The sequence below is a fragment of the Phycodurus eques genome, chromosome 7 (genome assembly GCF_024500275.1).
Source record: "Phycodurus eques isolate BA_2022a chromosome 7, UOR_Pequ_1.1, whole genome shotgun sequence".
Classification (NCBI taxonomy): Eukaryota; Metazoa; Chordata; class Actinopteri; order Syngnathiformes; family Syngnathidae; genus Phycodurus; species Phycodurus eques.
In genome coordinates, this window is record NC_084531.1 from 18,693,234 (window position 1) to 18,707,651 (window position 14,418).

Sequence of the window (14,418 nt, forward strand, 5' to 3'; positions counted from 1 at the left end):
ACTTATATTTCATTGAATACGCTACAAAGACAAGATATTTAATGTTCAAACTGATAAACTTTATTTTTAGTAAATAATCATTAACTGAGAATTTTATGGCTGCAACACGTTCCAAAAAAGCTGGGACAGGTGGCAAAAAAAGACTGAGAAAGTTGAGGCATGCCACTTCATTGGAATTGGGGTTGGGGTATATATATTTCTCATTCTAATCTCTAAGAGTTTTCGTGGCGTTTACAAACATGGCATGTGCTGACACTTTGCCTCCACAAATTTAGCGTCGCCCGCGGCACGCATTTTAAAAGAGGCGTTTCATACCACTAACCGGAAAATGTTTTTCTTTCCGTCAAAATAAAATGCAATCGTTTTCTATGTGATTGGACTAGATGAAAAACTTAGACATAAAGTAAATAATGCTTATATTTAATTTATTTAATTTAAATTCGATTGATATTAGTTGGTTTTAATGTATAATATTTTATTTTATCAATTAAGATCAATTTATTTTGAAAGCGAATGCTCAACTTTGCACGTCTGGCTAGCGTGTCATCTAAATATGAATGGATGTGTCACTGTCAACATAAGAATCGACTGCACTTTCTTAACCTTTCCCCCCCTAAGTAATGTCGTATTCGCTAACTCGACAGTGAATGCACTAGAATGCCACGACCTTCACCGTGTAGCTCTTGTTTGCATCGGCTCCTGAGCAACTTAGCCTAGCCCGCATTGATGAGATTTTGGACTTCAATGTTTTGTTTGTGAAAATAACTTAATTCCGTTTTTCCGGATCTCCCCTTTATCTCTTTCTTCTTAGCATGGAGTCGTTTGTGGCCATTCTCGGATGTTCTGCATGTTTTGCTTTAGGCGGACTTGTGTTTGCTGCCTACCAATTTGGAATGCTGTATCAGTTTTTCCACAAGGTGAGCGTTCATGAGCTACAATTACAGTATTTCTGTCTAGTCGTCTGTATACTACACAGCTGGAGTGTTGAACGCTAATTTGATTTAAGTGAAGTAAATCATCCCACATCGTCATCATCCCAACTATCATTTCCTTCAAAATGTGAGAGAAGATAAGATCGAGTGCAGACGAACATGTCATCTTACACTTTGTATGCCTTTCTAGAACAAAGGTCAACATCACACCCTGGCTGTTGAGGCATTGCTCAAAGTGCATCACTCACTGTGCGCCTCCACAATGTGGCTATTGTGTTTTAAAAAAATGCTGTTTCACAGTGAACTAGTTGGGAAGTCACTTGTTTATAGATCTATTTGTTGTAAATCACTTCATGCCAGTTTACCCAGATTTTCAAATCTCCCGTCCTTTATTGACATCCCGCAGACTGAGACGAACAGCCCTCGACATGGCGGTGAAAGCGTGGCAGAGGTCCTGCGTGCCCACGGGATCAAATATGTCTTCACTCTCGTTGGTGGACACATCTCGCCCATCCTGGTGGCCTGTGAGAAAGTGGGAATCCGGATCGTGGACACCAGGCACGAGGCCACGGCCGTCTTTGCTGCTGATGCCGTGGCGCGGCTTTCAGGTGCACTTATATCACAAAATATACAGTGGCTGTAATAAGACAACACGTGCTTGTTCAAATGCGGTGGTATATATATATTTTTGTGGTATAAAATATGAGATCAAGCTAAATCATATAAAAAAAAAAAATCCACCATAAATATGACCTATAACCGGTACCACTCAATTGAGAAAAAAAAAAAAAAAAAAAAAAAGTTTCCTTGGGGGGGAAAAAAACAACTGAGATAATGCGGTTGCACAGTTTGCACACCCTCTTATAACTGGGGATGTGGCTGTGTTGAGAATGAATAATCCATTTCAAACTCATGTTATGCCTCCAATTAGCCCCAAATGAAGTCCAGCTGTTCTCATAGGCTTTTCTTAACAGTTTCTGCTTTCTAGCAGAAGCCTGAAGATTTTGTGGCTGCTATTGACTGCTATTTGGAACAGTTCATAATTCCCTCCACCCTGACCAAGGCCCCAGTTCCAGTTGATGAAAAGCAGCCCCAAAGCATGATGCTGACACCTCTATGGTTCACTATAGGTAAAAATATTATGAGGTGCCAATATTTGTGAGCATGACTCTATGGTGTTCTTTTGGTGAGTGTGAGTGTTTGGTGAGTGCAGTGTTGTGTTTGCACCAAACATTTGTTTTGTAATTATGGCCAGAAAGTTCAACCTTGGTATCATCAGAGCATTTTTAAACACATTTTCCCCTACATCTGTTAGGGAGATATGAAGTGTTTTTTACTTGTTAAGATAAAGCTAGCATCTTGCGACGTTACTCTATAACCCAGACATGAAGAAGATGGGCGTGTTGTCTCATGTACCAAACAGCCAGTACTTGCCAGAAATTCCCACAGCTCCTTGAATGTTGCTGTCGGCCTCTTTACCAAAACATTTATTTTCGGCTCTTCGTCAATTTTGAAGGTATATCCACCTCTAGTTCTTGGTATTGTCTCTGTTGTGCCGTATTTTCTCAGCAGTCCATGGCTTATGCTGCAAGTTGTGACTAACAACCACATTTTCTCAGTTGTTTACTTTTATCTCCCTTCTTTAGAATGTTTTATTTTTCTTAGACATTTGAAAGTTGTAGAGTTTATGAAGCATTATACACAAGTAATTACGGTAATTAATATATGAAATTAGAGATTGTTAAATACATATAACTAAAGTAAAATTCATTGAATATTAATGTTTCTAGTTGTTTTTGCTACATAATATTGGCAAAATAATAAAAGTGCCTCTCATTATGATGTGCAGTTTTGCACCACAGTAAAAAACCACAACAATAAACATGCTGTTATATTAATTTGTAATTTTCAATAAAATCACTTTTTATCACATTTTTTTAAAGCCATCACTGTAACCGACAGTAGTACATGAGTAAATATGTGCCTCCGATAATGTAACGTTTAGCTTTTCTCGTCTTGGACAGTGTAGATGTAGGTGTACCTAATGTTGTGTCCTGATACTGACTGTCTTTGTATTAGGTACCGTTGGTGTAGCTGCAGTGACAGCTGGCCCAGGTCTCACTAACACCGTGACAGCAGTAAAGAACGCTCAAATGGCGGAATCACCGTTGTTGCTCTTGGGAGGGGCTGCTGGTACACTACTTCAGGTACAGTCAAATACTACATTGTGGCAAAATGTAATGAGTGTAAATAATGTTGCTTTAATGTCACAACCAATGTTTTCCTGTCATTTATTGTTGTGGGTCCAGGGCAGAGGAGCGCTGCAAGACATTGACCAAATGTCTCTGTTCAAGCCTCTGTGTAAGTTCTGTGCCTCCATCCGAACAGTCCGAGAAATCGTGCCTGTTTTGAGAAAGGCGCTGGCTGTCGCCCAGTCTGGAACCCCCGGGCCCGTTTTCATCGAATTCCCCATCGACACTCTTTACCCTTTCCATCTGGTGTCCAGAGAGTTTGCTGTTAAAACCCCTCCCAAAGGTCTGATGGGCAAAATTGTCTCATGGTATGTGTTTTTCACACATTATGGAAAAAAGTAACATTTGTGAGTGGCGTGCACGTATACACTCACCACTCCTGACGTTCATGATATCCCAAAAAATAATTTGAAATGTGGACTTATCAAACCACAGCACACTTTTCCACTTTGCGCCAGCCCATCTCAGATGAGCTTGGGCCCAGAGAAGCTGCCGGGGTTTCTGGGTGTTGTTGACTTTCACTTTGCATGGTAGTTTTAACTTCCATTTGTAGATTTCGCGACAAACTGTGTTAACTGACAAGGGTTTTCTGAAGTGCCCACATGGCAATATCCTTGATCTTGATGCCGGTTTTTAATGCAGTGCCGCCTGAGGGATCGGAGGTCACGGGCATTCAGTGTTGGTTTTCGGCCTTGCTGCTTACGTGCGGAGAATTCTCTAGATTCTCTGAATCTTTTGATGATATTATTTCCGTAGATGATCCATCCATCCATTTTCTTTTACCGCTTATCCTCACTAGGGTCTCGGGCTGCTGGAGCTGGGATTTGAACCCCAGTCCCCAGAACTGTGAGGCAGATGTGCTAACCAGTCGTACACCGTGCCGACTTCCCTCAATTCCTTGCAATTGTATGCTGAGAAACGCTGTTCTTAAACTGTTGAACTATTTGCTCATGCAGTTGTTCACAAAGTGGTGAACCTCTCCCCATCCTTCCTTGTGAACAACTGAGCCTTTCGGGGATCCTCCTTTTATAACCAATCATGACACTCAACTGTTTCCAATTAACCTGTTCATCTGTGGCATGTTATTAACATGGGTTTTTTAAGCATTTCTCAACTTTCTCTGACTTCTGTTCCTATCCCAGGTTTTTTGGAACATGTTGCACACATCAAATTCAATATGAGTCAATATTTGTATTCATCAGTTTGAACATTAAATGGTAGTGTTCAATTGATTATAAATTGAAAGGGATTTGCAAATCATTGTATTCTGTTTTATTTACATTTTACACAAGGTCCCAACTTTATTGGAATTGGGGTTTGTAGATAAAGATGAGACCACATTTTATGAGCAATTTATGTAGAAATTTAAGAAATTCCAATGGTTTACCATACTTTTTCTTCCCACTGTAAGTGATAGGCAGTTGCAGTAGAACCCTGGCAGAGCATCAACAGGAATGAAATTCAGCGTCTGGTGATATTTAAGCATTCCAGACTTCAGGCTGTAATCAACTACTAAGGATTTGCAACCAAGTATTAAAAAGGGAAGTTTGATTTAGATTTTGTTAATTTGTCCCATTAGTTTGGGTCTTTTTAAAAAGTGGGAGGCGTATATACAAACTGTTACAAAAGTTTGTATATATAACAGTTTTACTACACTGTTCACCTGATTTGGATGTAAATACCCTCAAAGTAAAGCTGAAGATCTGCCAGAAGTTAAAGCATATCTTGTTCTCTTCATTTCAAATCCATTTTAGTAGTGTTTAGAGCCAAAAAGAGGAGAATTGTGACAATGTGCCAATATTTATGTAATTGACTGTGTATATATACAAATCAATTGAATAGTATGTATATGTATATGTTCTTGCTAGGTACCTTAACAACCATCTCATGAACATTTTTGCTGGTGCCTGGGAGAGGCGAGACATTTCACCTCTTCCTATTCACATCCCGCAAGCCACAGACAATCAGGTACGTCGACACTTGACGTAGCTTTGTGGGTATTTTCCTTTTCTTGTGGCATTGTTTGTCAACCATTAAACCTGTTTCATACCTTTTTTTGGTTTGTTTGTTTTTTTGTTTTTTGGCAACACACATTAGGTACAAAAGTGTATTGAACTGGTGAGTCGAGCCAATAAACCTATTATCCTGCTTGGAAGCCAAGCCACACTACCACCAACACCAGTTGATGAGATCAGGTAAAACCGTGTAAAGCCAAAGTATTCTCTTGTTTAATGCTCTTTGTTCTTCACTGTTGTTTGGCAGGTTCAGTCTATGAAAGTAAATTAGATGTATCATCCAATCTAATAAGTTTGATGGCATTACAGGAGTGCTTTGGAGGAGTTGGGCATCCCTTGCTTCCTTGGGGGCATGTCCCGAGGCATGCTGGGTAAAGACAGCCCAATCCACATTAGACAAAACAGACGTGATGCTCTGAAGGAGGCCGATGTGGTAGTCCTCGCAGGTCAGTTTTTACAGTAGAAGTAATGTTTCATAGCCTTTTTTTCGTGCAAAATCTTAACTCAAATTTTTTATTTTTATTTTTTATTTTTTTGGGTTGCATGAGGAAATGATACAAAGTGGCAAAAGACTGGAAGAGGTGTGAAGAGATTTTAATTTTTTTAATGCTATTTTCATGTTTTTTTTCTGTTCCATGTCTGTATCTATTTCAAACTCTTTCTCACTATAAACACAGCCCTTGCTCCAAATGTGTAGCTAATGAGAATGGTCTGATGTTTTGGCAATAAGTCTTTCCCCCTTCCTTGTGTAATTTTCACCCCTCATATAATACTTTACTCTACATTTTACCAGTTTATGAATAATTTAACTTAATTTCAAAGCAGCCTCTGAGTCTATTGGTTGAGAAACATCATGGTGAGTATTTGTGTAACTGAAGTTGATGCAGTGTGTGTATCTCTATAATTGTTTAATCTGTGAAATATTGCAAGATTTATTCCACAAATGCCTGTCAGCCTATCTGGACCTTGATATTTACTGTACAACCTGATGATAAATCTCGGCGGACAAGTTTATGCTCACCTTGTTATCTTGAAAAGTGATGTTACCTGCCATGTTAAAGCTAGCCGCAGGCAACTTATTTTGTTAATTCAGCAATCAATCCTCAGTATGAAAAACATTAAAGAGGTTCAGTGTTTCGAAAAGCCATTAATAGTTTTAATTGTTTTGGCAGGCACAGTGTGCGACTTCCGTTTGAGCTACGGCAAAGTTCTAAACAGACGTAGCAAGATCATCGCTGTCAACAGAGACAGGACGCAGCTGCTCAAAAATTCTGATATGTTCTGGAAACCAACTGTAGCAATTCAAGGTGTGTTCATTCCTCCTTTTTTGTCACTAGCATTTTGTTTCTTGCCTCAATAACCCAAAAATATACAGAATTATGTAATGTAAAGTGGTACCTCTGATGTTAGACCGAATCCATTCCGGGTCTTTGGGCAACCTTTAATTTGTTCATATTTTAAAATCAGTAATTAACATTCAAATACATTTCTGGGTCAAACTGCCATCCTAGAACCTTTCATAACTATACCAGGCATTTTTAGCATTTTCACATGCTTCAAGCTCATACAAATATAAAAAGAAGTTTAGTTATAATAGGAGGCAAGTGCGGTTGTTAAAAATGGATCAACATATTTAACGTTCTTGACTGTTCTGTATCAAAACTTTCTTTTTAGGTTTGTTTTGATTTTCATACTGAGCAGTCAGGACAGATGTTGGGTCCTACACTACTGCTATCTCACAATAAGTTTCAATTCAGGTTCCAGGGTTGTTGTCCCTCTTTGCCATCACTGGTACCTATGTCTATATTAGCATTACAAAACATTTTGTGTGACATTCAGGGTTTATTGTTTCAGAAAATCTTCATCAATTTCATAATTGGATGACTTCAAGGGTTCCACTGTATGCTGTATGTTGCTTTAACTCCTTATGTTACTGGTATATGCTCTTTGAGGGGGGGGTTACCTTATAGGAAGAACACCTTAATTTAGACAGTTAATATCTAAAATGTTTGTCTATTATAGGTGACGCTGGTACATTTCTCGTACGGCTTTCCAAAGGCTTAAAGGGCCATCGCTGTCCAGAAGAATGGCCTCAAAGCCTCAAAGCAGGAGATGTGACCAAAGAAAACATAAATAGGTGAGGAAGCTTTGTAAAATATCCATCCATCCATCCATTTTCAAAACCGCTTATCCTCACTAGGGTCACAGGCGTGCTCGAGCCTATCCCAGCTGACTCTGGGCGAGAGGCTGGGGATACCCTGAACTGGTCGCCAGCCAATCGCAGGGCACATATGAACCATTCCCACTCACATTCACACCTACGGGCAAATTCAGTCTTCAATTAACCTACCATGCATATTTTTGGGATGTGGGAGGAGACTGGAGTACCCAGAGAAAACCCACTCAGGCACGGGGAGAACATGAAAACTCCACACAGGGGAGGCCGGACATCGCATCCTCAGAACTGTGAGACAGATATGCTAACCAGTGGGCCACCACCGTGCCGCTGCTATGTAAAATATAATTTTGTATTTGTATCAGGTTATTACGTGAAAAGTATCCCGTAATTCATGGTATAATGTGAACTGAAATCAAGATATGAGTTTTGTGTTTTAAGTTCGATATTTGTTATGTACAGCACTTTCTTACAGCTACGGTTGATTTTCATATTAAAGTGCTCCAGTAAGTTTGAGTTTTCACTTCACACCAGAAAACGTCATAATCTAATATTATTATTAATAATAAGTATAAATATTTTTTTCAGTACAACCCCCCCCCCCCCCCCCCCCACCACCGCCCTGCAAAATCCTACTTAGAGTACGTATACTGATAACAATCTCATCCACAGTGCTCAATAAATGTAGAATCTCACCATGTCTCAAGTTAAGCATAGAGTAGAATTTAATTCACTCGTATGAACAAGCCATTTTCTAACATTGCTTATCTTGTTTTAATGTGAAAATATCATATCCTGAAATAACGTGACAATTTCACGTTATAATGTGAAAGCATCACATCTTGAAAAAATGTGATAAGTTCATGTTACAACGTGAAAAAACAGTGCATCTCTGTGTTCTTCATGTACTGTCATCACTCTTCATCTAAACCAACGACGAAACATGTTTTATTATGCATGTACTACATACTGGATGAGTCCTTTTATACATTATGAAACATAAAACATACAGTAATGACAGCTATTTTTCTTTGTTACATATCTGATACTAAAAACATCTAATAACTATCCTTTGTGTTTTTGAAACTTAACACTTTGAAGGGGAAACTGGCCTTTTTTGTGATATAAGCCATCCAGCTATACAGAATGTTGATGAGCAAGCAAATGTTAAATTAAGCGAAGCTAATTTTGGTCTTTTTAATCTTCAGGGCAAAAGCCAATGAGAAGACAGAGCATCACCTGAACCCCTTGAAAGTTCTTCACATGTTGGACGAGCAGATGTCAGAAGACAGTATCATTGTAGCAGACGGCGGTGATTTTGTAGGAAGTGCTGCTTACATCATGAGGCCGCGCGGACCACTACGTTGGCTCGATCCAGGTTCTCACATGACATGAAAAAGTCATCTGGGATTGCAATTTAGATGAGATGTAAATTTTGTAAATACTGATTCTCTGCAGGGGCCTTTGGGACGCTGGGAGTGGGAGGAGGATTTGCACTCGGTGCAAAACTGTGCCGGCCTGAATCAGAGGTGCTGTGCTGACGCAGGCTTTTATGAAAGGAATCCATCTGCTTGTGACGTGTCGTGAATGAAATATGACCTGTGCCTTTTAGGTGTGGATTGTCTATGGTGACGGTTCCCTAGGATACACTGTTGCTGAATTCGACACGTTCACTCGTCAGAAGGTACATACATTATCATTGATACTGTTATAAGAAATCTAGGATATTATAATACATATTAAAATACAGTGGAACCTCTGAGGTCAATCGTTGTCATATTTCAAAATACTGTACATTTTCACATAGAAAATAAAAATGATCTGTTCCACGGTTAAAATGTTGGCATCATCAAAACCTTTATTAACAGTATTGTACAGGCAATATTTGAGGTAGTAAATTTAACGGTCTCAACTGTCATGAGTGTAAGAAAAATGTAACCACTGTAAAATGTATAATCAACAAAATACTGTGCTTTAACTTTGTCAATAAGTGACGAAAGGCATGGTCACCCTAAACAAAAGTATTGTGATGCCGCTAGTCTTATTTCTTTGAATGTGCGTCTGCTTACTTCACGTTTCAGGCATTGTCCTTTGTACAGCTGGACAATATGCTTTCTTGTTTAATTAGAGTTTTTCAGGACAATTTTTTTTAATCGATTTGTTTTTCATACATGCAAATCAGGTTCCGCCTGTTCACTCGGGACCTGCTTTGGAGTCACAGGAGTTGACAACACCAGAACAAACACTTACGCCGCTGCATCTGATCCGCTAGTACATCTTGTATTAATTAGGAAACGCGCCTACAATTATCTAATTAGTTTACGGATGTTAATGTTAAATGTATTAAGCGACGGACCGATGTTAGGGATTATGTCACAACACAGAATGAATTAACTTCAAATTCAGAAATGGCCAAAAAGGATGCATTTGGGATTAGCTTTTGAAGTTGGTAATGGTGAAAAATTATGTGAAACAGACCATGATTTTAGTCAATTCTTTTCCAGAATGAGAGTGCTTAAAGAGGTAGATGCTATTCATGTGGCACAACTTGAAGCATGCATCAGGTGCAGGTGGAGATGGGCCATGCTCAAGTTGGAGGCCAAAACAAAAAAGGCAAATTTAATTTTAATCTTCAATTTGTACATCAACATGTACTTGAGCAGTGTAAATAAATGTTTTTTCTGTTTGAAGTCTTCCAGATTAATGTATTTAATTTATGTTAAAATCCCCCAAATTCTCTGCGGGGGCCCGGGGATCCCCCCAGAAACCCCTACAATGTTTTTTTGTTTTGTTTTTGGTCTGTCACCTTTTTCATGCCTTTGGTGTTTGCGTGTCTGTTTTTTAGTGGCTTAAGTATTACAAAGCGGGTCCAAACTGAAGAGCATTGCTCAAACCAGGGATGTCAAACTCAGTTTTGTCAAGGGCCACATTGTAGTTTTGGTTTCCCTCAGAGGGCTGTCATGAAACCATATAAAGGTTTCATCGCCTCATCATAGTATTACACATACACAACATGTCGTCACTAGTGATCGAAAACTAGTTTTGAAATCCGATGTCAAGCATAGTAGTTTGTCCAACTACTGGTATTCGAGTTACTGTAAAGAGGGATTTGGTTAAAAAAAAACAAGACAACATGCTTAAAATATCTCAACCTAATTGTTTTTTACCTAGGACAAGTTGATGTTTTGGTACAGATTTTAGCAGAAATCATGGAATTTGACACACATGATTTTCCTTTGCGGGCTACGTAAAATGATGTGGTGGGCCAGATGTGGCCCCCAGGCCATGACACCTGTGCGTTATACGAGCGACATGGCTTTAAACAGAAAGGAGCTAGTTTACAAAAGCAGTCAGTGTGCCAAACACAGTGATTTGGTCACTATGTTTAACAAATTTCCTGACCTACTCACTTCATAACTAAAAAAAAAAAAAAAAAAAAGTGACTAGCAACTTTAATTCTTGCTTCGAAAAAGACATGACACAAATTATTTTTAATCGTTTTGTGAATAACAAGAAGAAGCTCAGAGTGAATTGTGCTGAACATTGCCAAAGACATGGTGCCCCTTTATACATTGCAAAAGCAGTAATTTTTCAGTATGTTGGAAACTTTTGAGCTGAGATATGTGCTTCCAAGCTGTAAACATTATCAAGGTCGCCTGACTCACCTGTACTCTCCATGAAAAGATAAAGCATGAGAGCACACGGCATTACTCATACTCTTACATCCAGACAAGCCGAGCCATTCAGTTGGCTGGTTCATTTGATTTTGTTAAATAGTTGAACATTTAAAATGTTAATTTATTCGGATTGTGTTTACATAGAACGTTTTGACTAAAGCGGGTATTTTTCCAAGAGAAAGCATTTATTTTTGGATTACAGTGGACCCCACTATACACAAATAGCGGAAATCCATGGATAATTGATGCCCATGATTTCTTATTTTTTATTTTAAACCCCAAAAACGATTGAATAAGCAGGGACGAACCGCCACTAAAGCCTAGTGCACACAAAGATTTTTCAAATCTGATTGTTTTTTTAGTTTTTTTTTTAAATCTGTGACAGACTCCACACATAAAGATATGAAATCAGGCATTTAACAGTTTTCTTTGTATCGTATGTGGTTTGCTCCAATAATCTCAACACAGAACACCTTTCACAAAAATTCTGTTCTATTGTATTCTGTTCTCAAAATCTTGCGTGATTACACGTGATCTCACAAATCCAAAGAGGAAGAAACACTTCCAGATAGGCACTGATCTTTGCAGAGGGTTCCTGGAAGCTGCCGGAGCCGGGAAACTAGTAAAATGTCCCTGAAAAAACAACTTGCTATGGAAAATACTTATTGCCGTCTGAGGAACCCATTTTTATAAAAAAAAAAAAAAAAAAAAAAAAAGACTGGTCTTTTCCTTTTGCTTTGTCAGGGCGGCTCTTGATTCGCTATATTCTGTTCCACGTCACAATTCACAGACTCGAAAGCCGTCTGCTTCCCCCACACACATGAAGAGTTTTGGACGGAAATATTGAATGTTCAGTATTTAAAATAGTCGGCCTTGACCTGTTTCGGACCCTAAAATCAGGACAAATACACTCTTAACACACCTCAGACCTAAGGATAATCTTACAAGACATAATATTTTCTGGCGTTTGACGTGCTTGGTCGGTGAAAAATTGGAAAACAAAATCTGCAGATAAGTTGCCAAACCGAGTGTGCAGCAATCCACTGTATCTGTAAATAGTATTTTTTTTTTAATTATTTCTGTTGGAGTTGACGCTCAAAATCTGTTTCAATCAAAGTGTGTTTGCGATCAGGAGTAATTAAGCAATCCAGAATTCCAGAATGGGGAATAAAAGCAAAGCTTGTTTTGAATAATGACATTGTCATGTTTTTTTCTATAAGCAAAGGGTGGTGGTGGATGATAAAAATGGATTTTTGTGTTTAAAAAAAAAAACAAAAAAGTAGTTGGTTTATAGTATATTCCTTTTTCTCTTCTCACCCTTTGTTGAGGCAGTTTCTCAGAGCCATACAAACAACAAAAAAACATAAACAAGCAGGGGGAAAGACTAAAAACACATGCCTTAAAAAAATCCTTTGAGTTCTTGCTTAGCTGGGGACTTGTGTAACGGCTATGGCACGGAATGCAAAAAATGCTAATGTTTGTACAATAAAAGCATCCCCCCATCTGCGATGGGGATGTTCTTTTTAATTAGTGTTTCTCTTCTGTTTCCAGACACCGGTTATTGCTGTTGTGGGAAATGATGCATGTTGGAGTCAGATCTCCAGAGAACAGGTTCCCATTCTGGGTAGCAATGTGGCGTGTGGCCTGGCATTTACAGGTACATTGTTTGAGCATGATGATCTCCCATATGGTACTGTATTACACTGACCATTCGCTTCACTCTTTGCAGATTATCACACAGTGGCCGATGGGTATGGCGGTAAGGGCTACCTTATAAGGCGAGAGGATGAGGAGCAGCTTGGCAACATCATCTCAGAAGCTCGAAAACAGAGCCAGATGGGCAAAGCAACACTTCTCAATGTCCTGATAGGCAAAACCAACTTTAGAGAGGGCTCCATCTCTGTATAATGCTAAAATGCCAAGAGCATATTAAGTATGTACCAATGTATTCCCTTACTATCATTATATACAGTATAGCAGAAAATATATCCAAAAGCCTTAATAATACACTTCAACATGTTCTGCTTCTAGGATACATTTTGTGCTCTAATCATAATTGTTGCATTTCAATAAGGACACCTGAAGAAGTTAGAAATATGAGTTTTGCTTCAGGGATTTTACCTCTTTTGACTTGATCATTAATATATATGAAGTGTTTGTTAACCACACACATCTTGCAAATAATGGCTTGCCTTGATGATCAAATGCAACCAGAATGCCTTTAATCCTGTTATCAAATTAACATGGAACCTTTATTGTATTTGAAAGCCTGTAATATTCACCAGTGACTGAAGGAATAGAATTTTAAAAATATTTTTGAAAGTTTATGAAAGCTCAATGATGTCTTTTGTATGTTCAAATATATTAACAATAATATATTGCAGAATAAATTGAAACATATTTCAATAATAATAACATTCACCAATTATATAATTTTCAGCAGGGTTGGGGCTCGAAACTTTTTCGTCTCAGGGGCCATTTACGTTGATCCTCCAAGAACCATATGTTATGTAATAAAATAGAAATTATGCAACTGATCAAAGAAATTATGTATTGTGAGTATTTGAGGGTTAAGTATTTTGGGGATTATTTAATTTATTTATTTTTAAGCGCCCTTCCTCTGGGCTCTGTCTTTTTTGAGTTGCATAGTGGGTCAGCTCAAACGCTCTCGCCCACCACTGCTTTAAGGTCTACAGGTACATATGTATTGCAGTATAATTGTAAATGATTTGCATAGGAGGAAAATGAATGTTTACTGCTGTATGAAGGGATTTTGTCAAAGCATCGATCCAAGTACTTGTTAAAATAATTATCTAATGAACTGGTTAATAGTTAAGACAATCTGTGCTTTTTTCCGATTTGACAAATAATGCAAAAAATATTTATATATTTTTGAATGATTTGGCTGAACCCTAACTATTCAATATATTTACTGGCAAGGTTTCAACAATGAGCACTAAAATAAAATTAAAAAAAGCAAAAACAGATTGACGATTTATGGTCAAAACAACAGAAGATGCTAGCAAAGGCTTAATGCACAGATTTGAACATGCCAGCGGGGGGGAAATGTCTTTTTCTAGGTGTCTTGAGATACAACACCAACATATAGTGAACTCCATTTTAGGAAGCGTTGACTGAAATGACCGTAGTTATTTTTCCAAGTGTCAAAAAAAAAAAAAAATAGTTAGCGGGCTTAGTTCACGACAACACACAGCACATGCATGTTATATTAAAAAGATAAATGGTGTGGAGTGCTGTTTACGCAATAGTTTTCCGAGAGGAGATATTCATTTATATTAACGTATATATATTGGAGAGATACACCGAGGCCACCTAATCGTCGCCTCTGACGTCACATACTGGAGT

General features: G+C 38.3%; 1 protein-coding gene across 1 annotated transcript; it reads left to right on the forward strand.

Annotated features, from left to right (window-relative positions):
• The first annotated feature begins 568 nt into the window (after positions 1-568).
• On the forward strand, positions 569-13,547 carry ilvbl (ilvB (bacterial acetolactate synthase)-like). Its single transcript, XM_061681712.1, has 14 exons — positions 569-917; positions 1,339-1,540; positions 3,012-3,139; positions 3,242-3,492; positions 5,053-5,152; positions 5,282-5,379; positions 5,509-5,645; positions 6,372-6,506; positions 7,222-7,336; positions 8,584-8,753; positions 8,834-8,904; positions 8,988-9,059; positions 12,604-12,709; positions 12,782-13,547. The coding sequence occupies exons 1-14, from the start codon at positions 813-815 to the stop codon at positions 12,958-12,960; spliced, it is 1,869 nt and encodes a 622-aa protein (XP_061537696.1). The 5' UTR covers positions 569-812; the 3' UTR covers positions 12,961-13,547.
• The last annotated feature ends 871 nt before the right edge of the window (positions 13,548-14,418 follow it).

Excerpts from the sequence above, each read along its gene's own strand:
- ilvbl (XM_061681712.1), top strand. The coding sequence starts at position 813 with ATGGAGTCGTTTGTGGCCATTCTCGGATGTTCTGCATGTTTTGCTTTA. Across the intron at positions 3,140-3,241 it reads CTGCTGGTACACTACTTCAG|GGCAGAGGAGCGCTGCAAGA; the intron begins GTACAGTCAAAT and ends TTGTGGGTCCAG. Across the intron at positions 5,380-5,508 it reads ACACCAGTTGATGAGATCAG|GAGTGCTTTGGAGGAGTTGG; the intron begins GTAAAACCGTGT and ends ATGGCATTACAG.